Source organism: Molossus molossus, unplaced genomic scaffold (assembly GCF_014108415.1).
Source record: "Molossus molossus isolate mMolMol1 unplaced genomic scaffold, mMolMol1.p scaffold_m16_p_19, whole genome shotgun sequence".
Taxonomy (NCBI): Eukaryota; Metazoa; Chordata; class Mammalia; order Chiroptera; family Molossidae; genus Molossus; species Molossus molossus.
In genome coordinates, this window is record NW_023425354.1 from 44,970,250 (window position 1) to 44,995,119 (window position 24,870).

Consider the following 24,870-nt stretch of genomic DNA (forward strand, 5'->3'; position numbering starts at 1 on the left):
GCTACTGGGTCTCCCTCAGGTGGGCCAGGCCTCAGCAGGAGAAGGCTAATCAGGAAAGGTTTTTTGCACAGACAAGGATGGGATGTTCCCATTTACATTTGAAATCAGTTTTACAGTGTTCCAATATACACGGACATTTACATATCTGTACCCATCACCCTATGGGAACACTTCCATGCCTCCCTTTCTGGTGATGGTTGGGGGTGGGGTGTTGGAAGTGAGGAATATCTGGGTTCAGGCATAAAAGGACCATTGAGAGGGAAGAGATGTGGGAGCCCTGGCCTGTGACTGAGACTCTGGTGGTGGGAGGGGGTGATTAGTTCCACAGTCGCCCCTCCCAGGATGTGGAGATTAGGTCCTAAGCACACCTTTCCCTTTGACTGACCTTAGCCTCTCCTGATCTCCTGACAGTAGCCCCCTGGTGAGCCTGGAGCCCTACTGACCACTGGCAGAACCGCACAAAGATCATGCTAGAGTGGGGCTGCGAGGGGAGGGACAGTGAGGGAATCTCACCACTCGTCTTTTTCTCTTTTAGGTCTTATAACAGGTGCAAAAAAAAAAAAAAAAAAAAAAATTCAGAGAAAGGTCCCACAAGTGAGTATGTGCTCGTGAAAGCCGTGTCCCTGTAGTAGAGAGGGCAGTGCCCGGCACAGGGTGAGGGACAGGGGGGGCCTGCTGCTCTCAGGCCTCCCTGAGAAGTGGGGAAGCCCCCACCCCCAATAGGACCAGGGACCTGGGGGTGAGAACGCCCACGGAAAGCATGAGCCTCGTGTGTGGTTTCCAAAGTCAAGTCCACTTGGGAGGGCAAGGCCTTCTGGTGGACCCAAGCCCCTCTCCCAGGCCTCACGCCGCCGCTGAAGGGGGGGCTCAAACTGAGCACTTCCCCCTCGACTCGCACCAAGGGAGCAGAGAGGCGGGGCGAGCTCTTCCATGGTGTCTTTGGGGGCCCTCACCCCGCACAATCCCGAGGGTTTCCAGGGGCTGGGGCGGCCAGGAGGCGGCCCCGGCCCCGCCCCCGAGGCCCCGCCCCCGCACGGCGCCCAGTCCCCAGGCTCCCGGGGTCCGCCCCGCCCTCCCCCCCGCCCCTCCTACTGCCCCTCCAGCGAGCTCAGCTCTCCACTGCCAGTCGCGACTGAGAGCTGCGGAGCTTGGCTTCTCTCGCTTCAAGGTTCGTTCTCAGCCCTGCGCACCCCGCTCGGTCATGGAGCCGGCCCCCGATGCCGCGGAGGCGCGCGCGGTGCACGAGGCGCTGGGCCGCTACGAGGCGGCGCTGGAGGGTGCGGTGCGCGCGCTGCACGAGGACATGCAGGGGCTGCAGCGCGGCGTGGAGCGGCGCGTGGCCGATGCGCTGCGCCTGGCCGGCCCGCTGGCGCGCACCGTAGCGGAGCTGCAGCGCGACAACCAGCGGCTGCAGGCGCAGCTCGAGCGCTTGACGCGCCAGGTGGAGGCACTGGGCTTGGCGACCGGGCTGTCCCCCGCGCCCGGCACCCCAGGCACGCCCAGCCCTCCGCTGGCGCCAAGCGTCCCAGACCACGCGCCCCGCCTGGGCTCCGCACGCTTCGCCAGCCACGCCACCTTCTCGCTTTCGGGCCGTGGCCAGGTGAGCCTCAGGAAGCGCGTGCGTGTGCGCCGGGGGAGTGGGGCTGCAGGTGTCGCCCAGCCGTCCCGAGTGTGTGCAGTCTGTGGGGCTGGGGGTGTGCCTCCACTGGCCGCGAGGACTTGGTGGTGGGAGTTCGGTCGCCACTCCGGAGTTGGAGAAGGCCGAAAAGCACTATCTTGGGCGGCCTGCTGCACCTGTCTCAGGCCCCCTCCCTTCTTTGGAGCCGGTCCTTGTTTGCCCCAAGTTCTGTCTCCCTCTCCTCGCTGTCCGGTGACACTAAGGGCTTGGGCGCTGAGGTCTGGCCCCTGACCTGGCTACACGGCCCGAGGCCTCGCCGGCATGTTGGAATGGTCAGCATCCCCTGTTCCCCTACCTCCATTCACTTCACCCCCCGCGTTGCCGCTTCACTGAGGCCTGACCGTTTCGTTATTGATTAACCCAGATTTAGAACTCAAGCCCCGTTGTGGGGGGAGGGGAGGACGCAATCTGGTCGGGTGCAGGCTGGCAGCGGTGTTTGAGAATCGCACTGCAGGGGTCAAATCCCTTACCGTGAAGGGAGAGATGGAGAAACCAGCCTTGAGCAGTGTCTAAATTCCTGAGCTCAGTGACTGGCCAGAGGCCCACACCGCGTGGGGGTGGGGCGGAAGCAGTTGTGGACCAGTCACTACCCTGAGCGTGGGGCCTCTTGGGTGGCCGGTTTAGAATTGTTTCCATGGGGTGTGCGGTGGCCCTTAGGTGAGGTTTTTTCGCCCTGCTCAGACATGTGCTCTTGGGTTGGGTTTCCAGGGTCTGGGTGTGAGTAGTCTGCACCTGCTGCCCCTCCTTGGTTCAGTCCATCGCGCACTCAGGTCTCTTGTGTGGGCGGGGCTACACCTCAAGGGGCTAGGGGGAGGGGATCAGATTAGCCCTTGCCCCTGGAGGTCCCTGACCAGGTGGAAGATGGCTCCAGACAGAGCAGTACCAACAGTGCAGGCAGCCAGAACAGATGTTCTGCTCCAAACACAATCATCCCTTCCCAGTGGGTGTCCAGGAAGGCTTTGTGCTGAAGGCGCAGGGCTTGCTGCTGCTGGTGTAGATGGGGGTGCTCTGGGGGGCTGTGCATGCATCCCCTGAAAAACTAAAAGGACTCTCTGGCCAGAGGGGAGCCTGGTGGGTATGAGAGTGGAGGGGCAAGTTTGAAGGCCCCCTGGATGTTGGGCAAGGGATCTGGGCTTTGTCCCTGGGGCATGAGAGGTACTTCAGCATGTGCTGGTGGCAGAGCCCCTGCGTGTCCCAGTGCTCCATATGAAGTGTCTGGAAATATGAATACATTTAATTCTGTCCTTTGAGTGTGACACACTACATGTCCATGGTATAAAGTTACCACTGTAGGCTCACATGCGCCTAATAAACTGTGTCATCGACTATTTCTGAGGTTTTATATTTTTATTATTATTTAATATATGTATATATATATTTTAGAGAGAGAGGAAGGCAGAGAGAGATAGAAACATCGATGTGAGAGAGAAACATTGATTGGCTGCCTCCTGCATGCCCCCAACTGGGGATGGAGCCCACAACGCAGGCATGTGCCCTGACTGGGAATGGAACCAGAACCTCTGAGTTCATGGGAGCCACACTGGTCGGGCTTGAGGTTTTATTTTAACATGCATATGCTATTTGTCTGCTCATGGAAGCAATGTATATGCACATGCATACACATACATATGTGAGAGGATTCTCTCCAGTCATCCAACTTTTTCAGTGGGAGTTGGTCATAATAACCTGAGGTGAACTAGTCCTCTCAGTTATGGGGGTGGTGGGTGAGGGACACTGGGCAGGGAAGGGACGAGGTCCTCCTTGTATCTGGCAAGCTCCCTCAAGGATGAATGGAGGGTTGGAGGGTGGCTGGAGACAGGCTAGCTTAATTATGAAGGCCCAAGGAGAGAGGACAGTCATAGCTGGGGCATAGGTGATGATGGAGAGCTAGGGTTGCCTTAGAGAGGGATCTCGGGGGGAGAATCAGCGGGGTGAGATAGTCTGAATAGTAGGGAGGCAGAGGGAGGAGCTCGCCTGAGGTCCTCCTGGGTCACAGATCTGGTGGGTCATGCCAAGTGTGAGGGGCTGTGGGACTTCCAGGGTGAAGCTGTCCCAGAGCAGGTGGAGTCACCAATCTGTTGCACCGAGAGTGGTCAAGGCCACAAGTTAAGGAGATTCCAGGGCAGAGCTGGTAGTTGAAGCCCTAGGGTGGGTGAGGTCTTCAGTTGTGCAGAAGGAGGGGGTGGGCAGGAGCCCTGGGCAGAGGCTCAGCCTCCAGCACTGTGTCAGCAGCCACAGTTTGTCATGCTGCAGCTTGGCCACAGTGCACCCCAGCAGGTGGGCCAGGCGCAGCACCTCGGCCACGCACGCGCCACACCACGTGCTGCAGCCCCTGCGTGTCCTTGTGCATGGAGCTGCCAGGGAGCTAGGAGGCCCTGGAGAACCCACCCTTAGACGTGGAGAGAGGGGAGCCTTCTCCATTGTTGGGAGTCAGCAGGGGTGCTGCAGCGGCCGGGATGCGGGGGAGAGGATGGAAACGTGGGTGGGGAGTAGGTTGTGGACTTCAGAAAGGCCTGAGATGAGGTGGAACAGCAAGCATAGCTGAGTCTGTGGGTAGAGGATAGCCAGGGCCTCCAGTGGGGTCAGAGGCTCTGCAGCCCTCTGAGCATGGCTCCCTGGGCCTGCAGCAGCTTCCCCCCATCAGACTGGAAGCACTGGTCCCCACTTCCCTTGCAGCCTACCTCTCAGAAGCCCTGACACAGGCTCCCAGTCAGTTTCTGGCCATCCACATGTTCCCGTTCATGTGCTGTGACCAGCAGTGTGTTACTGGGCACTTGGTCATGAACAGGGAACCAGGGCTCCAGGGCAAGACTGGACAGTGTCGTGGCTGGGTGCAGGGGCTGCTGCTTTTCTGGCCTTTCACACTGTCTCTGTCGCAGGTGGGTTCTGCGTGTGAGGGTCTCATTCGCACACTGTAGCCAGTGGTAGCCGTGGTCAGGCATTGTTGAGGCTGGTATAATACCGCCTCTCTGTAACAAGCAATGAGATTAGGAGACCCTTTTGCATCTTGCTGTTTTAAAGTGGGGACTATAGGGGGTGGAGGTGGGTCATCATACTCATCATGTAAATGTACCCTGAACTCTGAGTACACAAACCTTGACCTTGCTAAGGACCTTGCTTATCTGGCTTGTACAGGTCTGATGAGAGCCAGGTAGTGAGAAGAGAGAAGAGCAGCAGGGAGGCTCCAGGAGGAGGGAGAGGGCAGGGCAGTGGGGTGGGAGTAACCAGGGAGAACTCCCTGTAGGAGGCCTGAGTCCCTGGAGCGGACAGAACTTGTTTGGGGGCATTTTCTGTGAGGCCTTGGGGATATCTCCTCCCAGCTCGACCTCAGTGTTCTTGTATCTAAATAAGGGGATTGGCCCAGCCCAGCTGGACCTCTCGCACTGAGCGGGGTGGGTGGTTATAATCAGCCCAGAGTGTTCACAAAGTGTCCATAGAGCCACAGCTGTGGTCTGGTGGGCAGAGGGAGCTGGCCGGGGGCCTCCGGTGGATGATAGCAGCCTGAGGCCAGGCCAGGCCCTGGAGGCCGGGCCACTGTTGTGCCCTGGAAATGTCCTCTTGGCTGAGCTGGAGCCACTGGGTCCCCAAGGCCGAAGTAGAGGAGTCCCTTAGGAACTACGCCAGGAGCGAGGTGTCAGGCCTGACCATGAAAGAAACCAGACTCGTCTTATCTGCCTTCCTTTCCCAGACACACTGTGTGATAAGGGAGTTAAATGCTTTGGGAGAAGTTTGAATCGAGTCTTTAAAATCATGGTGTGAACCAGGAAGAGAGCAGGGCAGCCCTGTTAACTGGCTTACGATGGGGTTCTGGCCCTATGTGGGCTGGGCTGGGCATGCGCGTGGGCTGCTATGTCCACACAGGAGCCTGCGTGGGACCACGCAGCACCGAGAGTGCCTGAAATACCCTGCTCTCACAGAAGTGTGTGAAAACATCCCCAGGCAGAGGTCCTCCGAAGTCAGACTTTCTGCATCCCCGCCTATCCCTCTAACATTCCCAGGCCCGGGCTCCCTCACAGGCAGCCTCCTCTTCTTAGTTTTTTTTTAAATATATGTTTTGATTTTTAGAGAGTTAGGGAAGGGGAGAGAAAGATAGAAACATTGATGAGAGAGAACATCCATTAGCCGCCTCCTGCATGCCCCCCACTGGGGATTTGGCCCACAACCTGGGCACGTGCCCTGACCAGGAATCGAACCAGTGACACCTTGGTGCTTGGGTTGACGCTCAACCACTGAGCCACACCGGCCAGGCAAGCCTGCCCTTCTTAAAAGAAAAGAAAGCTTGGAGGTGCTCAAGCCAGCCCAGCAGGACCAGTTTCTGTCTTCCGGGCTCTCCAGTGATTTCTACCCTGCACACAGAGTTCCCCTCCCTGGGGCCCAGGCAGGCTGCCCCTCCCCCAAGGAAGACCACGGAAGAATGAGCAGAGGCCTCCTCGGGTGGGCTTGGGGACAAGGAGAAATGCTCGCTGTAGCCCAGCTTGGCTCTTTGGCTCAGGTCCTGCCAGGGTGGTTACCCCACTTACACATTTCCCCCTCGTCTGACTAAGATGGCTCACCCAGCCCTAGGTCCTGGCACACACGTTTGTCTTCAGTTGTCCTCTCTGTCCTCTGGAAGGCCAGAGTACTTTGTGGGCAGAGCCCTGAGTTGGGGTAGGAGACCTGACTCCCAAACCTTGACTCTGCTAGTGCCTCCAGTCTAGGAGTGAGGTCAGGGGTGACCTCTCCACCCTGGGCTGGTGTGTACGTGGGTTGGAGGGTTGTCTCCGAAGGCCCCTTGGCTGGGGGTGTGGGCAGAATTTTTTCCTCGGGTGAGGACTGGCTCCGCTCACAGGGATGGGGAGTTACGGGCAGCGGGGCCTGGGAGGCCAGGCTCAGCCCCCATCCAGGTCTTCCCAGTATGAGTTCACCCTGTTCCCTTCCCCTCAGCTTTGCTGAGACCCCTTGGCAGGAACCCAGCTGATCCAGAACCTCCTTCCCTTCTGGTTGTGACATCCGGTCCCCTGGAGCATGGGGGGGGGGCGTGGGCCTGCAACATGCAGGGGCAGGTGGCTGTGGGGGTGCCCCCCATAGAGACCCACACTCCTGGGCAAATGGTTTCCAGCCTGTCTCTCCAAGCCCCTGCGTGGACCTTTGGAACCTGTTGGACCAGAGCAGGGTGGGTGGGGGGACATGGCCACCCAAGAGCTGGGTGGAGCCTGGTGATAGGTGGGGGCTGGGGTTCAGGATGGACTGGCTGTTTCTCCATCTCCTGCTGAGTTGGCTTTAAGTTAGCGGTGGTGTGGCTCTAGGGGTGCCCTGCCCATGCTGGGGTGCCAGGAGACACACCCCCACCTTCTCCATCATCCCTTGGAATAGGCCTGGCCCCTCCCCCTCCTGAATCAGAAGTTGAAGGGTCACCTTCTCTCCAAGGCCAGGCTCTGAGTCCTGTCCTCTCTCACCTCCTCAGTGACCCTGCAGAGGGTCCCCTCACCCTGCTGGAGCCTTTCTCAGCCTATAAATGTCCTATCCCTTCCCTCTGCAAGGACCCCTCAGACCACTTTGCCCCTCTCTTCTCATGGCTGAAGTTACTGCGTGGTCTCCATTCTCCCCCAGGCCATGCCCTGTGCCTACCCCACTGATTTAACCATCACCAGTGACCTCTTTTTTGCTGAACCCAGTGGATGCTTTTTAGTTCTCATCTTGACCTTCTTTTCCTTGACCTGGGGCCACCTTTGGATGCTGCTGACACACCTGACTTCCTGATACACTTCCACTTGCCTCTCCACGTTCTTCTGGTTTTCTTCCTACTCGCCTGGCTGCTCCTGCTCATTCTCAGACATCTCTTCCGCCCGTCCAGTGTGGTGCCTCATCCTTGGCCCCATCAGCCCCAAGCCAGCTCTTCCTCTGCTCTGGATTTAAGACTCCTGTTGCTTCATCTTGTCTGCCCTTCTTCCTAAACCACACCCTCAAATATCCAGCTACCTCCTGACCTGAGCTCCCCGATGTCCCAGGGCACCTTACCCTTGTCATGTCCCAAAGCTACAGTTCTTGTTTCTCCACCAACGTCCCCTCCCTTCCTGGCCATGTCACTCAAGCCTGAAGCCCGGCTTGGAGGAGTGGCATCCTGTTCTCTCCACATCCACTCACTCTCCCCGAAGCTCTGAGTCCCTCTTGCCCTTCGCTGTCCCACTGCCCCCTCCCCCCTCCCCCTGTCCCCACCTGGGACTAGTGAGGTGGCCGGCCATCTGGTTTCCCCTGCATGCCACTCTCTTCCTGGCTTCTAAAGGATGTTCCTAAAATACAGAGATGATGCTGTTCAGCTCTTTCTTGTTTAAGGAGTCAAGGCCAAGTTCGTGGGCTGCACCTTGGGCTGCGTGCGGCTTCCACAGCCATGGGTCAGAATGCTTTGTGCCTTGATGTCTGTCTGCTTTTGTGAATGCTAGGCACTCCGCTGGAAATGGCGCCCCCCTTGTCCACCTGGCTTACTCTAGACTTGGCTCAGGCACCCCTGTCTCTAGGAAGCCCTCCCTGACCTGCTGGGCTGGACGAAGTCTGTCTTTGGCACACACCCTCATGCTGCCTCGGCGGTCTGCTCACCATCCTGGCTCCTCCCCAGATTGATTCCTCCATGGCAGGGTAGCCCCTCCTGCACTGGTTGCAGGAGCAGCTGAGCCATCTGGGGTCTAGGGATGGGCTTTGGTCACCTGGGAAACGTGTAGGCAAGGGGACCAGCCCGGAGGCATCTAGGGAGAGAGACAGCCAACCTCTCAAGCCATCCATTGTGAGTTCTTAGTGGAACCCCTAGTAGGGGTCTGCCTTGGGCCCCCTCTTGCCAGCAGACCCCAGCAGCCTTATAGACGCTCTGAGCCCTCCACACCCCCTCACAGGACCATAGTTGAGGAGCATGTCCTTCCTGGCTACAAATCTTGGGCTGTTTCTCACTGTGGAGCCCTGGACTGTGTACATCCCCTTTCTGGCCCTCGGGTCCCGTCTGTAAAATGGGGCTGGTGGCACCTACCTGGGAGGACAGAGCTACTTGGTATACGCGGCATGCCCAGAGAAGGGGCCTGACACTTGGTAGATGCTCAAGTGGCACTTGCAGAGCCTATTCCCATATTTCAAGCAAATTAACTGGGACTCAGAGGGGGTGTGACCTAACCCCGGGCACCTGGCGGCCGGCGGCCCAGCGGGACGCCAGGCTCTCCCTCTGCGCCCCCCTCTGACTGCTGCGGCGTGGAGTGGATGGAGGGGCTGCAGTGGGGCCAGTCAGTCCCCCGTGCCCTGGACATCTGGGCACACCTTGTGACCCTGCATCCAATGAAAAGGCTTCAGCAGGAGGGCTCCGGTGCCCACTGTTGGCCCAGAAACTTATGTATGTTTCTGCACCTTGGCTGCCCATGCACAGGCAGCCGCCCAGCCGCCCCGCTGGGTGAGCCAGAGCCGGACTCTGCCGACCCCAGTCATCGGGTCCAGCCTGGAATGGGGGTGGGGCCGTCTCCCACACGCACTCCTTTGGAACCCTGTGCCGTGACCTTTGTCCCTAGTGTTTTGGGGTTCTGAGATGAGCCCAGTGGAGGCGGTGTTTGCCTCATAGGATCCCAGGGGCTCGAGAGCTGGGGCTGGGGCTGCCCCGACTTGCTGTGTATCTTTGGCCCATCAGGGTTTGTCCTGGGGGGTGTCTTTCTCTCACCTGTGAATGTTGTTTGCCCTGCCAGAGGGGCTTTGGGGAGTGTTTTGGGGGTGGACAGCCAGCCCTGGCCGACGGGCCTTTATGGTGTTTGTGTCTCTGCAGAGTGTGGAGCATCAGGATGAAGCCAGCGAGTCGGAGATGAGAAGGACCTCGAACTTGGGCATCATCGAGAACGGGCACCAGCCAGGGGCAGGTAGGGGCCAGCTGCAGAAGCAGGCGGATGGGAAGCTCGGGCCAGGGCCTTGGCGGCCATGCATCTGTGCCAGGCCGTCCCTTCGCTGGGTGAGGGGACTTGAGCCTAAACCCCAACCCACGGAGAGGCTGCCAGGAGAGCAGCCAGCCTCATTCGGGGTGAAGTAGATTTCAACACAGAAGGACATGGGAGATCTTGGAAGGTGGTGAGCTTGCCTGTTTCTGGAAGAATGCAAGCAGGGGCTGAAGCGTTGTCCAAGCCTGAACAGGGTGGAGAGTGGACCAACAGGTCACCTAGTGTTCGTTGACCTGGCTGTGAGGGGATTGGAGCGGAGCAGTGAAAAGTTCCCATTACGGGGAGGCCAGGGAGGCTGGAGTGGTCAAGGAGGCCTTCCTGGAGGAGGTGGGAGGAGGGTCCAGAGAGGCTGGAGCCCTGGGGCGCCTGAGGCCCCGGTGATGCCATAGCTGACACTACCAACCCCTCTTGTCACATGTTCCAGGTCCAGGTGATGGACCCCCTGACGCTGCCCAGACCTTCTCGGCACCTGAGCTCCCCAAGCCTCGCCCCATGAGCCTCTCCTTGGGGCTGCCCCACCAGCCGGTCACGGCCGTCACGCGGGTCTCTGAGAGGTTCTCTGGAGAGACCTCAGCCACAGCTCTGTCGCCCACGTCGGCTGCCATCCTGGGGGCGCTCAGCTTGAGCCCCAGTGAGGCACCCACATCCTGGTCTCCCAGCCCCAGTGGTAGGAGCTGGGGTTTGGGGCTGACCCCAACTCTGGTGCGGGAGGGTGGGCAGGGGCTGGGGTGTTTAGCCAGAGACTCAGAAAATATGGGGCCAAGCCCCAGCTCCCCTGCCTGTCACTGTGACTCCCTCCTCCAGCCCACCGCACCCTCCAGTGGGACCCAGAGACGCCATGAAATAGCAACGCCCTTTGCAGGTGACAGCCGAGGCTCTTACTGCAGGTTGAGGCTGTGGCTGGAAGGTGGCCCATTTTGGCATAGTCCCCTCCAGGCCTGACTTGGGCCTGTGGTCAGGCCTCAGTGGTAGACCTGGGGTGGGGCCCTGTGGGCTTCCAAAATGAGGGTTCAGGAACCTAATGTTCGCTGGACACAGCACAGGGGGCTCTGGGCCCTGTGCTCTCAACAGCAGGTAGGGACACTTTAACAGACCTTTTATGTCATTGCTTATGTTCCCAGCCTCCTTTCTTCTCAGCTGTTGGCTGAGGAGGGACCAGCATAGCCCAGTCCATGGGGTGACGCTGGGCAGACCGTGCAGGGCCGCGGCAGCTGAGGGCGACAGGCAGGGGCTGGTCCTCCCTGAGACGGGGGGTGGTTCTCTCTCTCCCTCCCTCTGTCCTGCAGAGAAGACTTCTCTCCCGCGGTCTTTGTTGGGCTCTGGCTATGGGGCAGTGACAGCAGGCAGGAACCATGACAGGTGAGTTGGGGCCCATGTTTCTGGTGGGTGGGGTCATTGCTCCCTAGGTGTCACCTGGGCTTTGCCTTGGACCCAGGGTGCCCAGGCCACCTGCAAGGAGCCCCCTGTGCACTCCAGGGGGAGGCACACTCCCGGGCTTGTTGCCTCTGGAGAACCAGGGCAGCAGGGTTGCTGGGTAGGATCAAAGCAGGGGAAATGAGGCAGTGGGGTTTGGTGGAGAGTTTTCCTTTTTTCCTGTATTGTTTTTAGAGAGAGGAAGGGAGAGGGAGAGAGAGATAGAAGCATCGATGAGAGAGAACATCGATTGACCACCTCCTGCATGTCCCCCACTGGGGATCGGGCCCACAACCTGGGCATGTGCCCTGACTGGGAATTGAACCGGCGACCTCTTGGTACATGGGTCAACGCTCAGCCACTGAGCCACACCGGCCGGGCAGTGGAGAGTTTTGTTTGGAGAAATAGGGCTATGGGCTGGTTTCTCTATGGACCCTTTAAAGCAAGTCTGTCAGAAGGTTGGGAGGGGTGCTTCCGTCCCCCTGGAAGGAGGTTAGGAGGATCTCTACTTTCTATCCATCCATCTGTCCTGCTAGGGTCCCTCAGAGCCTGGCACTTCCTGCCTCTGGGCTGTGGAGGTGCCTGGACAGGCCAAAGGGTGTGCTACACGCTTCCCCCAGGCATGTGGGTGACCCCCTGGACCCCTGGCCAGCTGGACTATGATTGGAGATGGGGATGGGGAACTGGCTTGGCTTTCTTGTTTCTTTTAATAATAAAAGAATTGTGACTTTCTGGCAAACTGTTCCAGGGGGAAACAAAGGGGGGCTTATCTGGTGGTGGGGGAGGGGAGTCTGGTTCTGGTGGGACTGGTTCTGGTGCCCCTCCTGCCTGAGAGGATGTCCCCCGCCTGCCTCGGGCACGGCAGGACACCCACACCCAGCGGGGGGCCCTTGCTCCCTTCCCGAGCTGGGGTGCTGGCCAGGCCTGCTTCAGACAGCAGCTCAGTTCAGAAAACCTGCCTAACCGGTCAGAGCTCGGAGCAGGTGGCTTTCTTCCTCCGCCTGCCACCAAGCCCCCTTCCTGCCTCATTTCACACTCGGTGGGGAGGAGCCCAGGGCCTGTGTGGGCTGGTGATGGCTGGACCTACACTTCTGACTCTGGTTCTGTCCTCAGCCCACCTCTGGTGACCCCGCCCCAGTCGTCCCCACCCTCACAGCTGCCAGCCTCCACTCAGGCCCATCGCCCCGGGGAGAGCCGCAGGGAGCTGGTGAGGTCGCAGACGCTGCCCCGGACCTCCAGTGCGCAGGCCCGGAAGGCCTTGTTTGAGAAGTGGGAGCAGGATACAGTGGGCAAGTACGAGCACTCATCCTCAAACCAGGCCCCGCCCCCTGAGTAGGCCCCGCCCCCGACGGGTCCAGGACGCACGGCCCAGGGATGCTGCCCTGTGCTGGTCCCCGGGGCTCCTTCCACAGGTGGAGGCTGAGCCACAGGGTGGGCTGGGTTAGGGAGCCAGGCAGGGCCTGATGAGGGTCGTCCTCTGCCCAGTGCCCAGGGGGGCCCCCGGGCTGTTTTTGCACCCAAGTTCCTTGTGAGCCGTGGCCCTTTGGTCTCCGGGAGTGACTGGAAGACCAGGAGGGCAGTCGGTGGGGATTCCCAGCAGGAGCTAGGAAGTGACACCCAGGACCCGAGTGCCCAACCGCCCACTGTCCTGCCTCAAACCCTCCCATTGGAGCTGGGGTTCCCTCTTGCACGTGTATCAGCACCTGTCAGTGCTGGTAGTGACACCAGGCCTGTGGTGATGAAAGGACCCTAGTGCTGGCTCCCGAGGCTCCGACTCAAGTGAGGGGGACAGAGCAGAGCGCCTTCCCAGTGGCCCAGACAACCTCGTCTTGGCTGTTAGAGAGTGTCCTTGGGGCCCAGAGGGGAAACCATCCTGCTATGCTAGGAAAGAGGGAGGCTCAAGGAGGGGTACAATAGGGGTTAAGGGGTTCCAAAGGATGCCTGGAGGGTGGGAATGGGGTGGTCCTGCCAGATACCACCAAGGGCGACTGTGTAGCTGGTCTGGGGTCCTGGACGTGGGCACGGGGGTGAGGGAGGCTGTGTCCTGACAGGACGTCTGCCCGGGGTGACTAGAGCAGATGGGCCATCTTCCCCATGGTGTGGGGGTGGCTGGGGGCGCCCCTGCTTCTCAGAGGAGGTGGCAGCTGAGGGCTGGCCCCACGGCAGGCCTGCACTCTCTCCACAGGGGGCGGGGCGAGGCCCGGGCCAAGCTCAAGCGGTCCCAGAGCTTCGGGGTGGCCAGCGCCAGCAGCATCAAGCAGATCCTGCTCGAGTGGTGTCGCAACAAGACTCTTGGCTACCAGGTGAGCCCAGGGTTCCCCCCGGCCCGACCAGAGGCCTAACTAAGCATTGCCCCCCCTCCACTTTTGTTCCCCTGGCCAGGGTAAGAACCCTAGGTGGGGGTGGAGGGTAGGAGCTACCTGGTCAGCCCCTAGCCAATCCCAGGAGTCTCGTGTCTGGACCCAAGCAGACTGGTCTAGTGCCCCTCATGGGGTGAGGTCTGGTGACTATGGTTGATGGCTGCGGCTGAGCTGAGTAGATGGGGGATTATGGGGAGGGGCTGGGAGAATCTGGGTCGGGGAGCTGAGATGGGGCCAGGCACCCCTCCCCTGCCTTCATGGACCGTGGCTTCCTTGCAGCACGTGGACCTGCAGAACTTCTCCTCCAGCTGGAGTGACGGGATGGCCTTCTGTGCCCTGGTGCATTCATTCTTCCCCGACGCCTTTGACTACAGCGCCCTGAGCCCCACGCAGCGGCAGAAGAACTTTGAGCTGGCCTTCACCATGGCTGAGTGAGTACAGGGCAGTGGCACTGGCTGCCAGCCCTGGCCCAGCCCCAGAGCCCACTTCTGCCTGGCTGGAGCCCAGGGGCGGGCAGCGTGTGGCGCCGTCATCCTCAGGGCCACGGAGGCCATTCAGTCTGCTCTCCCCTGTGTGGATGGGAGACAGTCCTGGGCTAGGGATCCTCCTGGTCCCCCAGCACTTGTTCGTGGAGCTGGGCTCTCTCCTCCATGCACCTGCCCTCTCTGCTGGGTGGCTGGCCTCTGGCGGACAGCCACAGACAGGGTGTGATGGGCAGTGGGACGAGGTCCCCCAGAGCGCTGCGTCTGTCCTCCCTGGGCTGGTGGAGAGATGCGGTTGCCTGGGAGAGCCACAGCTGCTGACAGCAGGAAATTCAATAATGTCTGCCTGGGGGACATTTAAAAAACTTCTCCAATAAGTAGATTTGGCTTCCCTGAACATTGTTCTAGTGTTTCACATGAAATCGCCTGCCCTCTTCAGGCCCGCTCATCGGGTGGTGGGGTGGGGGCGGTTTGGGGATCAGGGCGCTCTCGGGAGGTCAGCTGGGGATTTGGTTATTGTCTGAGGGCAGCCCCAGAGCGGCAGGAGCAGGGCGAAGTGGGGTGTATCTGCCAGGGTTCTGGGGAGTGCATTCCCACGGAGCCATGATGGACTCCTTACAAAGGTGTGGGCAGGAGTGAGGGAGTGGAGCCAGGTGCAGTGCAGGGCCCTCTGGCTACTCAGCCTGCAGTTATGGGCACAGGGGAGCACAGCTGTGTGCAGAGGGCTGGCGGTAGGAGCTATGCTCTGGGGCAGTGGGTGTGACCAGCTCAGTGACTGGCAGGGAGGGAGCTGAGGGGATTAAGACTCTGCTCTCCCCCTCCCCCACGGCAGGGCTTCCTGTTGGCTGAACACGGGTAGAGGGCAGGACAGCCATCGCTGCACCCGGCGAGGCCCCAGAGCATGTGGCCACAAATGAGTGTGTTCAGGGCCGCCTGACACTCAGCCTTGTGGAGTTGAGGGGAGGAAGGCCTCCCCACAGCAGTTTCCTGGAGGGAACTCCTCATCCCCTCCAGCTTGCCCACCTGACTTTGTGCCAGTGACTTAAGCCTCTGCTTCGTTTCTGGTCTGCGTGCCCAGGGCCCACGTTAGGAGGTTCTCTCCTGTGCTTGTGGAGTTGGAGGAGTCCTCACCCCAAGCCTTGCCCGGCCTCCTCACTGCATTCCCTGCCCTACCTCCCAGCTCCCTGCACCCACTGAAGCCTGGCCAGGGAAGGAGCCTGAGCCAGGAGCCAGCAGGTGACGAGACCCGCACCTGGGACTGAAGGGCTCACCTGAGCCGAGGCGGCTGCCCCTCCGAGCAGCAGCTCTGGGGGCACAGTGGAGGCCTGGCTCCCGGCTCCTTGGCCCGAGCTGTTGGAACACGAGCATTGCCTCTGTTGTGTTGTCTCGGATGACGCGCTTGGACTCTCGGTCCCCTTGGGGTCATAAGAACGCCTTGTGTACTTAAAAAGCCTTCTCTTTCTTGGCTGCTTGGGATCGGCTGTCATCCTAATTGCAGAAACAGCTTTGGACGGAGTGTGTAATGCAACTGGATCCAGACAATGGTGAAGCAGGGCCAAGTGCACGATGTTGGGGAGGGGGCTGCCTCCCGAGGATGAGGCCCAGCTGCCTGAAGCCTAGGCACGGGGACAGTTGGAAACCAGACTCTCCGAGTCCGCAGGGCCGGGTCTCTGATGTGGGTACCCCAAGACCCACCCCATCTGTGGGAGGTCACATGTCACTTACAGTTTTCCATCCAGTCCAGTGGGCCAGGTGGTGCCAGCTCATGCCCTGGCTGCCTTGCTGGCCCTCAGCCCTGGCCCTGTGGCAGGCGGAGGGAGGCCCCGGGTCACGGGGTGGTGGCCCTGCACCCCGGCTTGCAGGGAACACAGCTTCCCTTGGCAGCCAGAGCCAGAGCGATTTGGGGCTACGCTTTCCCAGCATGAGGTTTGAGCGCGGAGCCTCCAGACTCCAAACAGATGTTTCTTCTGTTCCCAGCCCGGGGGAGCAATGGTGGAGGCTGCTCCAGGTTTTGCCTCCCTTCTCCCCAGAGCAGACAGCGGGGGTAAAAAACTTGGCCCGGCTTCCCTGTGGCCTGAGTCTGCTCCTGGCTGGGGAGAGGAGGATGGTCTGCCAGGCCCCCGAAATGCATTCTTGTTTTTCTGCTGACTCGAGGGGGCCAGGAGGGGCACTCACAGCAAGCCTGCGTGGGGAGCTTGCTCGGAGCCTGGAAGGTGCCTCCCCAAGTGAGTCATCAGGGGATTATCTCGAGGGTACTTAGCCGAGAGGGCTTGAAGGTGGGCCCCCTGCCCAAGGCTTCTTGGGAGGACAGCAGCTTGGATCACCCAGTTACGTGGACAATAGGCTGGTTAGGGAAGATGGACAGAAAGCGCAGACACCTGCGTGAGGATACGTCTACCAGTGTCATCACAGACATCCTGCAGGTTGCCAGCCGCGGCCAGGCAGACATGCAGGGCTGCTGGAGGCCCTGAGGAGCCATGCAGGCGGCGAGATGGAGCTAAGAAAGGCCACTGGGAGCAGGCAGGGTGGGGGGAAGGAGCCTGGGCTCTGATGAAGGCACGACCTTTGGAAGGACAGGGAAGGGGACTCCAGACACTGGGCCACCTCACATCAGGGAGGGAAAGTTTCCAGGTCCTTCCGTGAGCAAGTGCCTTCAGAGCACAGAGACACAGCGGGACCTGCGGAGCGCAAGTGGCTGGTGCTTCCCCTCCCCCCACGAATTTACGGCCCCAGAGATTCCTCGTGGCCTAATCCGTGTGAGCGGATGCAGTGTTGACAGCGAGATGAGCCCTCTCTGTCGGACAGGTGTTCAGGACTTGGAAAGCGGAGGACCAGCCCTTTTTATGGCTCCTTGACCCTCTGCACCCTTTTCCCCTCATCTCCCGTGGAGCCAGACATGCGGCCTGAGGCTCCCACTTGCCCTGCGGGGAATGTGCCCTGCTCTCGGGTTACCCTGTGCAGAAGGGGCTTCCAGGCTATTTGTAGTGTCCATGTGTCTCTGCCTAAAACCAGCTGAAGCCCTGGCATCCTGGTCTTAGAGAAGGCTTAAATAAATAAAAATAGCCCCTCCGAGCCCTCTCCTGTCTCCCTTCCAGGCCAGCCCTGTGGTGGCTGAAGATCACAATAGACCAGGGCAGGAGAAAACCCCGCTAAAGCTTTTTTAACCCCAAATAAGGTGTGGGGCTAAGCAAGTTCATTTAAAGTGGCTGGTGCACAGATGTCCCCTCTGGTTCTTGCTGTGCAGTGACATTTGGAGTGATTTGTATTTTCTCCTTTGGACTGTTCCAGGTTGTTTGAATTATTTAAAACAAGCTTGTATCATCTATCCAAAAACTTTTGTTTTGTTTTGTTTTTTATTTAAAAGGCACCTGGGGCCTCTAATATTTAAGGCTTTGACGGTTTTGTAGACGTCGCCGATCATTACTTTCCTTTTCTCATCTCATAAGCGGTGTCCTCGGCTTCTGGCAGTCTCGTCTTGACTGCTGGGGTGGGAGCCAGAGGCAGGGGTCCGATCCCTGGTTGTTTGCTGGGGAAGCCGGCCCCTTGCCCACCACTACCTCTCTGGGTAGTAGAGGGTGACACCAAGGTGAGGCCTTAGTGCCGGTCCCAATCGCCACCCTGACCTCCAAGACTCGCTGCCTGGACAGGGATGTCGTTACTCTGAGGGTCAACGCAACTTCTAGAATAAAGGAGGGAGTCAGCTTGCTCTCCTGCACAGGTTGGACAGCCCTGGGACATGCCAGCGATTTTGGACGTGCGCCACGGGGGGGGGGGGGGGCAAGAAAGAAATGTGAACTCGCTCAACAGAAAGGGCCCAGGTACCCTCTGGGGGCAGTGAAGGAACCAGCATATTTAGTTTGAGGGGAAGACATGGATGTGAAGACCCTCTTCCAACAGGGTTCTTCTGTGGGGGGAAGTTAACCTGAGAATAGCTTTGTGAAACCAACAGGTGTAAAGAATCAAGAGAGAAAATGGTGCTTGGAGGATAGTTCAGTTCTCTTCTGAGGCTGAGGTTCCGGGTTCTAATGCTACACACATTTAATAGGGGTTCTGCTTAGGCCACGCTGCCCATGGCGATACCCGAAGCTCACAGGCATCTGCTCGCACACACCTGAGGTCCTCTGACAGCAGCCCTGGGCTGCAGGTGAGGCGGAGGGCACCCGGTGCTAAGTGAGAGCTCAGGAAGGTGAACTCAGGTGTCTGGAGAACTCTCAGAAGAACTCGGATTTTCAGACCTTGACCCTTGTCAGGGTGCCGACTTTCCTGACACTGAGCCGTCTGGCCCGACCTGAGGAGCAAAGGTGCCCGCTCATTGGGCCAAACCACTCGCCACCCCACAAAGCTGTTGGATTCTCTTACAGGCCACCCGCTCCAAACCAAGGGGGAGGCGGCAATGGGATCTGGGACAGATGTCTCCATTTCGCCTTGACATTTGGTTTCTGATAGAAGGCCTGGCGTCAGGCCGGCACCACCAACCAGGGCCCTGTGCTAATGTCATGGTCCTTGTCTTTGGAGCATGCAAGCCCAGGAGCGGGGGGGGACTGGTAGAAAGTAGTGCTGCATGAACCACGGGTACGGGGTCACAGCTCTGGGGTACAAAGCACCCAAAGACACACAGCCTCCCCAAAAAGGAGCAGAGGGGGAGCCCGCTGGGAGGGGGAGCAGAGGCAGGAGGCTGATTTTCTGCCCAGGAAATGGCACGGAAAGGGGACGCAACTGGTAGAGCCCGAATTGGCACTCGGCTACCTCGATCTCCAATTTGGGCCTCTTCTCCCCAGTGACCCCCTCTGCTGCTTAAAGTGAGGCACAGTAATAAGAACAGAACAGAACAGTACTAATCTGCCATGTTTATTGAGCTTGTTCCACGTGCCAGACACTGTTCTATCTTGTTTGCATGGATCAGCTCATTAGTCCTCACACCACCTTGTGAAGGGGCTATAATTCCAGATGGGGAAACCGAGGCACGGGGAATTGAAGTCTCCTGCCCAAAGTCATGATGTAGCTAGTAAGGATGGAGGTGGGACAGGAACCCTGACAGTGATGCACTTAGTGAAGTGGGGTGAGGAAGACCGGGGACCCCCGGCGCTACAAAAGTACGCACAGCCGTTGAAGGAAGGACACTGGTGACTGGACCAAGTGCGCTTGCTTTGCCCTGTTGGTTCTGCCTGCTAACGCCAGGCCAGCCACATCGGGTGCCCTGGGAAGTGTTGCTTGGCATCGCAGAGGACGTTGGCTGTTGTCTCAAGACTCAGTGCTGCGATGCACAGTGCCATGTGCCGGAGCCATGGATACTGATCATCCTGCCTCTGTGAAGCCGGGGCCTCCCGCCGCCTCCAGGCTGGGATGGCGGAGGGAACAGGGTCCTCTACACCCAGTGGAAGGCCCACTTCTCACCCGCACCTGCGCCAGTGGCCAGAGTTAAACCGGTGTCTCCCATAGCATGAGGCACAGGGCCCCGGGAAGGGGGGGTAGGTGATTTTAGCCAATATTTTAAACTTTGAGTTGTAACCCATCAACAGGGAGTCAACTTAATTTAGTGGCTCGTAATCAGCATTAAAAAAAAAAAGTGGGAAGAGAAATAAAGATGAAATACTCTAGAGAAAATACCAGCAGTAGAAAGGGCCAGTATTTTTGTGAAACATTATTTCCACATATATGGACAAGTGTGGCTGAAACGTGATGAAAAATCCCTTGCTAACCATGGGTCATGGTGGAAATTTTTTAGAAACACTCTTTTAGGAGGCGTAGGGGTGAATTTATTTGTACTTTATTCTTTTGACAGTAGGTCCTCGAATAACATTTCATTCAACATCGTTTGGTTATAATGTTGCCGAGATTCTGTAGGGACTGAACTGTTGTTACCAGCCTGTGGTAAAATTGGTTTCATGACACATCATTTTGCTAACGTCGCAGAACCGACCCATGATGTTCACCGAGGACTTGCCATACATTTATTTTTATAGCTTACGCCGATTTTCCATATACGGATATACATTGACATTTTTTAAGTTAAATTTAATTTTAAATGTTTAGTAAAATTAGGCTGAATTAATAACATTTACTTTCATGGCGAAGTTTAATTTAGTGAAATTGAATTAGACTGAAAATTGATGTCGGTCTTGGTACATCAGAATATGAGCTGCATTGGTGCTTCCGAACGTGGGAGTTTGAGTCCACAGGTTCCCCTGGGGTGATCTGCGTTCTCTGGTGGGGGGCACTTGGGAGCCCCAGCTCCAGACTGAGTGCTGTGTGTGGTGCTGGTCGTGGGGCTGGCGGGAGGCGAGACCGTCGCTCTGACCCGGCCTCTGTGTTTCAGGAACCTGGCCAGCTGCGAGCGCCTCATCGAGGTGGAGGATATGATGGTGATGGGCCGCAGGCCGGACCCCATGTGCGTCTTCACGTACGTCCAGTCGCTGTACAACCACCTGCGCCGCTTTGAGTGAAGCTCCGTGGGCCCGGAGAGCCGCACAGCAAGCCCGGGAGGAGACCGTGGGGCCGCTGTGTCCCCGAGTCCCGGTGGCCGCGGGGCGCTGCGTTCCGGGGTGCGCGCCGTGGGCCCCGCGGTGCGAGACTGCGCTCCGGCCCTGCCCGCCGCGTCCCGCGGGCAGCACCGCCTAGCTGTGCCCCCACGGCGCTCATCCCCGCAGGGCCTTGGGGGAAACGGGAAATTACCAGAGAGAGAAATTGGTGCTAATTCCCTTCCTTAAAAAACGCTTGTCCGTAGATCCCAGAATGCTAAATCACAATTTTGCCTCTAGTCGATCTGCTCCCTTGGTTTCACAGGGTTACATTGATTACCAAGTGTTTTTTTTTTTAATCAAAATACCCAGAGTTTTTTACTTCCTCACACTATTGTAGTTTCCTTTCCTCCCTCCCTCTGGGCCACTGCCAGGAAACAGAGAGACCGCTTAATCAGCAGCTTGACAAAGAAGACCGAAGTCTTGGGAAGAAAGGGTTTAATCAGTCCCAGGTCCTGGGCAACAGATGACCTTCAAGTCACCTCGGCTCTCTGGGGAGATGGGAAGGCTCTCGCCGGGTCCCAAAGTGTTCCTTTCCTTCTCAGGAGGCCCCGCAAGTGTTTGGCTAAGAATAGGCTTTCCTGCAGTTAACACTTTGGGAAAGGACCGGCCCTTTGTGGAGAGGTAGTTTTTATTCACAGCTTTTTAAGGGGATTTGCTACAGATATTTATAAAAAGGAACTCCATCTGTACCGTTGACCATTTGTACATAAAAGATGTGTCGAACTTCCCCTGAGGTTTGTTATTTCTGTTTGGGAGATGCGGGGCCCATCACTAAGACATTCTGCACACATTCCAAATGAAAATCGACTCAGATGCCCCCTTTTACTGTCTCTGTACCTGAATCACTTGTCGGAAGGTTGAAAGTCACATTTGCTCATCTCCGTTGTGGAGGGAGCATGAACAGAGAGTTCCCCTTGTGGGCCTGCCCCTGGGTGTTACTGACATGTCTGTGATAACAGTGGTCCACCACGCAGGTTCTGGGGTGGACCCACACGTGGAGGCAGCCCATCCAGAAACACCGGTTTATTTTCACAGCTGTCTGGTGGTAGGCTTTCCATAGAACATCTGTCCAGTCTTTAAAGCCACAGCCATTCACTTACTCTTATTCAAGAACCATTTTCTAATTGGGTTGGATTTTAGCCCTGAACGTCCAGAGATTCCCTTTAAGGAGCTGATGTGTATGTATCATCAGCTCATGCAGTGGGTCAGAGTCACATACGTGTCCATTGTGCACTGGCACAGAGCTCACTTGGGGTGGCAGGGGGAACATGGCCGAGCTTGGTGGGTGGGTGAGCAGCGACTCGGCAGTCTTGTTCAGTCCGTTGGGTGCTCCCACAGTGGGACCACTCCCTTTCCAGCTCTCCCCTCTGGGAGGCTCAGGTAGGTGATTCCTATTAGCAAAGATCCAGTGCCTGTTCCTTTGTCAGGTTGCAGCCTAGGGTTTCAGACCTAAAGCCAATTTGGAAACACAAGGGCTCTATAAAAAGCCTGCCTATATGTTACTGAATATTCACACATGTTCAATGTAGCTCTCCTGAATTGCAGACATGGCCTTGCACCTTTGCACGTAAAATAGAGCAGGTCCTGCCAGAATCAGGAACGATTTCTCTTAAACCTGAGGGGTAGTGTCCCTCATGTCTCACAATCAGCATAATACAGACTAGATATTTTTAAAGTAGGTTCTACAATGTGGTTGCTTGTGGTCTTTGGGGAGGGCTCAGATTTGATGGGTTTTAAACTTGATCACCTCTAGGACACAGCCTGCGGGTTCCAGGCCACGGGGGAAAAGTACAGCAAGGCCACACAGTCTCAAGACATTTGGAAAACACTGGATTAGATCAGGGTTACGTGAAAGTTTCCATTTGTGAAATTCGATTTCAGGTTGCCTTCTGCCACGGTATAAATGCTTTCACATCTTTTTTTTTTTTTTTTTCTCCCCTCTCCTGAGAGAATCATTTCCCGGAGCTGCTTGTAAGATTCTTCTGCTTTTTCCAGATAGAGTTCTTCACCTGGATTTTGTTAAAACTTATTAAATCTGACCAAATTGGCTTGTGTGTTTCCCTGAAGTGAACGTTTCACCAGAGCCAAGATGGGTTTTAGCTTTTCTGACAGCTGATGGCTATTTCTCAAGGCAAGTGAGAGCTTATAAGCACTTTCTGAATATGATATAGCACATGCCGGTTAGAGGAGAACGCACAGGCCAGGTGTTTGGGGAACAATTTGTTAAAGCCAATGAATTTCGCAAATGTGTTAGATGATGAGAAGTTCTCATCTTTCCCCGTCGCAGTGGTCAGTACCCTGTAACTGGAGGAGACAAGCAGGAAGGGCTATTTTCTGCCTTGCCAGGTCTGTGACTCCAGGCAATTAGATGGCAGACTTAAAATGCTGATTAAGTTGGTCAATTTCTTGAGCTGGTGACAGGTCACCAGCTCATTCTGATGAATTGATTATGCCCGGTGAGATGGCCAACTTGTTTTTTCCTTCTCCCAGCTAGGCGCTCGTAACTACAGGATCATTAATGAGCAGTGATCACTGGCTTCTGCTGAATGATAACTGTCCTTGGATTGATTGTTATCCTTCATCTCTCTTGCTTCTAAGATTTAGTTTGGGCTTGCTTTTAGAGCCTTGGATCTCACCTCTCCTGGTTCTCGGACTTGCGTTGAAGTCAAGCAGCCCCCATCTCGACTCTCCACCAGCATCTCATGACTAGGTTCAGCGCTGTCATGGAGGTGCCCACACTCTCTGGCTGTCTCTTTCCACGCTCCTTCATGGCCTCCTTTCCCTCTACCCATCGCCCCCTGTGCTTCCTCCGTCTTACACTCTGTGGTCCGTCTTCTACAGCAGGGGTTCCTAACCCAGGGCTGGTGTGGGCTTTGGGAATCTGGATGCCCGAATAGAATGTTTTACTCCCCTTTTCCCTCTGAAACTGCGTTTTCCCTCCTTCTCCTGGGTTTGCTACCTCAACAAATGGCAGCATGGTCACTACCTGTCGTCCATGCTGGAGACCTGGCTGTCACCTTGCTCCTGGGCACCGTGGCCCTCCTGCCAAAGCAACTCACTTCCTTTCCCGCGTGTGAATGAGGTATTTGTGAAACCCTTGCCAATGGAGGACTTTTTCAAGATTTTTCTTCTATTGAGCTCTGAAGCATCGAAGCTTTTGATGTTCCCCAAGGTTTTATTTGGAAAATTCTCAAATTTACTGGATAGTTGAAAGAAGAGTTGTGTGAACTTGTGTATTCCTTTGCTTTGATCGTTGACATTCTGCCATGCTTGTTCTGTCTCCCTCCATTTTCTGAGCCCTTTGGAATAAGGTACAGATATCGTGACACTCACCCCTAAGGATTTCAGCAGATATTTCCCAAGAAGAACATTCTCCTGCGTCAGCACAATGTGTTAGCATACCCAAGAAATGGGACATTTGCTCATCTAATGTACAGTCTATACTGACATTTTCCTGGTTGTTCCCACAGGCCTTTCATGGTTATTAAAACATTTTAGAAGCCCAGTGTCCAGTCAGAGTTTGCACACACTGCATTTGGTTGCTGCGTCTCTCTTATCTTTTTAAGTCTAGAACAGTCCCCCGCTTTCTATTTACTGTCTCCTTTCCATGTGACTGCTGTGAGCAGCCCAGGCGGGTTGCCTTGGAGACTGCCCGGACTCTGCTTTTGTTCGTTTCCTCCTGATTAGATTTGAGTGAAGCGTGTTTGGCAGGATTTCAACTCAGGTGATAGATACTTTCATAGGCGCGTTTGCCCACGGTTGGTCCTGGAGGTTTGGTTGGGTGGGTAAGGGGTGTCCACCACACCTCTTTATGGCCCTCTTTCCCCGGGGAATCAGTGTGGGGGAGTCTTAAGGCCATGTGAGTATCCTGTTCCACACCCCATTTAGGATGATCAATGGATGATTTCTGCCGAGATCAACATGTTATTATATTAGAAAAGGAAAATGGCGATTTAAAAAATTCCATCATTTTTTCCCTATATTTATTAACTGGCATTCGTCTGTAAAGAAGGCCTTTCCTTCTTCCTACCTTATTTTGTGAGTATTACTGTGGACTCATGGATTCTTTTCTTTTTTTTTTTTAAATGAAACGTCATAAGTTTTTATTTTCTGAGGCATGCTTTTTTTTTTATCCTCACCCAAGGAAATTTTTTTTGCATTTATCTTAAGATAGAGCGGGAGGGAGAGAGGAAGGAAGAGAGAGAGTCACATCGAGTGGTTGCCACCGACACGACTCCAACTGGGCCGGGGACAAACTGCAACCAAGGTACGTGCCCTTAGCGGGAACTGAACCCTGGGTCTCTCTGTTCTGCGGGCCGATGCTCTAACCGCTGAGCCAAACCGGCCAGGGCTCTTCATTTTTTATTTTTATTCAATGTGTTATAATTCCTTGCTGTCATTGTTTTTGAAGCTCAAATTGTCCAAAGTTTGTGCAGTGGGAGAAGAGAGCTCTTGTGTCCTTTTGACAAGTCCCTCTGCCTT

General features: G+C 56.6%; 1 protein-coding gene across 3 annotated transcripts; it reads left to right on the forward strand.

Moving 5' to 3' along the window:
- The first annotated feature begins 1,131 nt into the window (after positions 1-1,131).
- On the forward strand, positions 1,132-20,417 carry SMTNL2 (smoothelin like 2). Of its 3 annotated transcripts, none has more exons than XM_036269149.1 (8): positions 1,132-1,168; positions 9,447-9,537; positions 10,037-10,279; positions 10,899-10,971; positions 12,139-12,318; positions 13,211-13,328; positions 13,665-13,816; positions 20,184-20,417. In XM_036269149.1, the coding sequence occupies exons 2-8, from the start codon at positions 9,483-9,485 to the stop codon at positions 20,308-20,310; spliced, it is 948 nt and encodes a 315-aa protein (XP_036125042.1). In that variant the 5' UTR covers positions 1,132-1,168; positions 9,447-9,482; the 3' UTR covers positions 20,311-20,417. The 3 variants fall into 3 exon arrangements, with proteins under 3 accessions (XP_036125042.1, XP_036125040.1, XP_036125041.1); XM_036269147.1 differs by lacking the exon at positions 1,132-1,168 and adding an exon at positions 1,202-1,600; XM_036269148.1 differs by lacking the exons at positions 1,132-1,168; positions 10,037-10,279 and adding an exon at positions 1,202-1,600.
- The last annotated feature ends 4,453 nt before the right edge of the window (positions 20,418-24,870 follow it).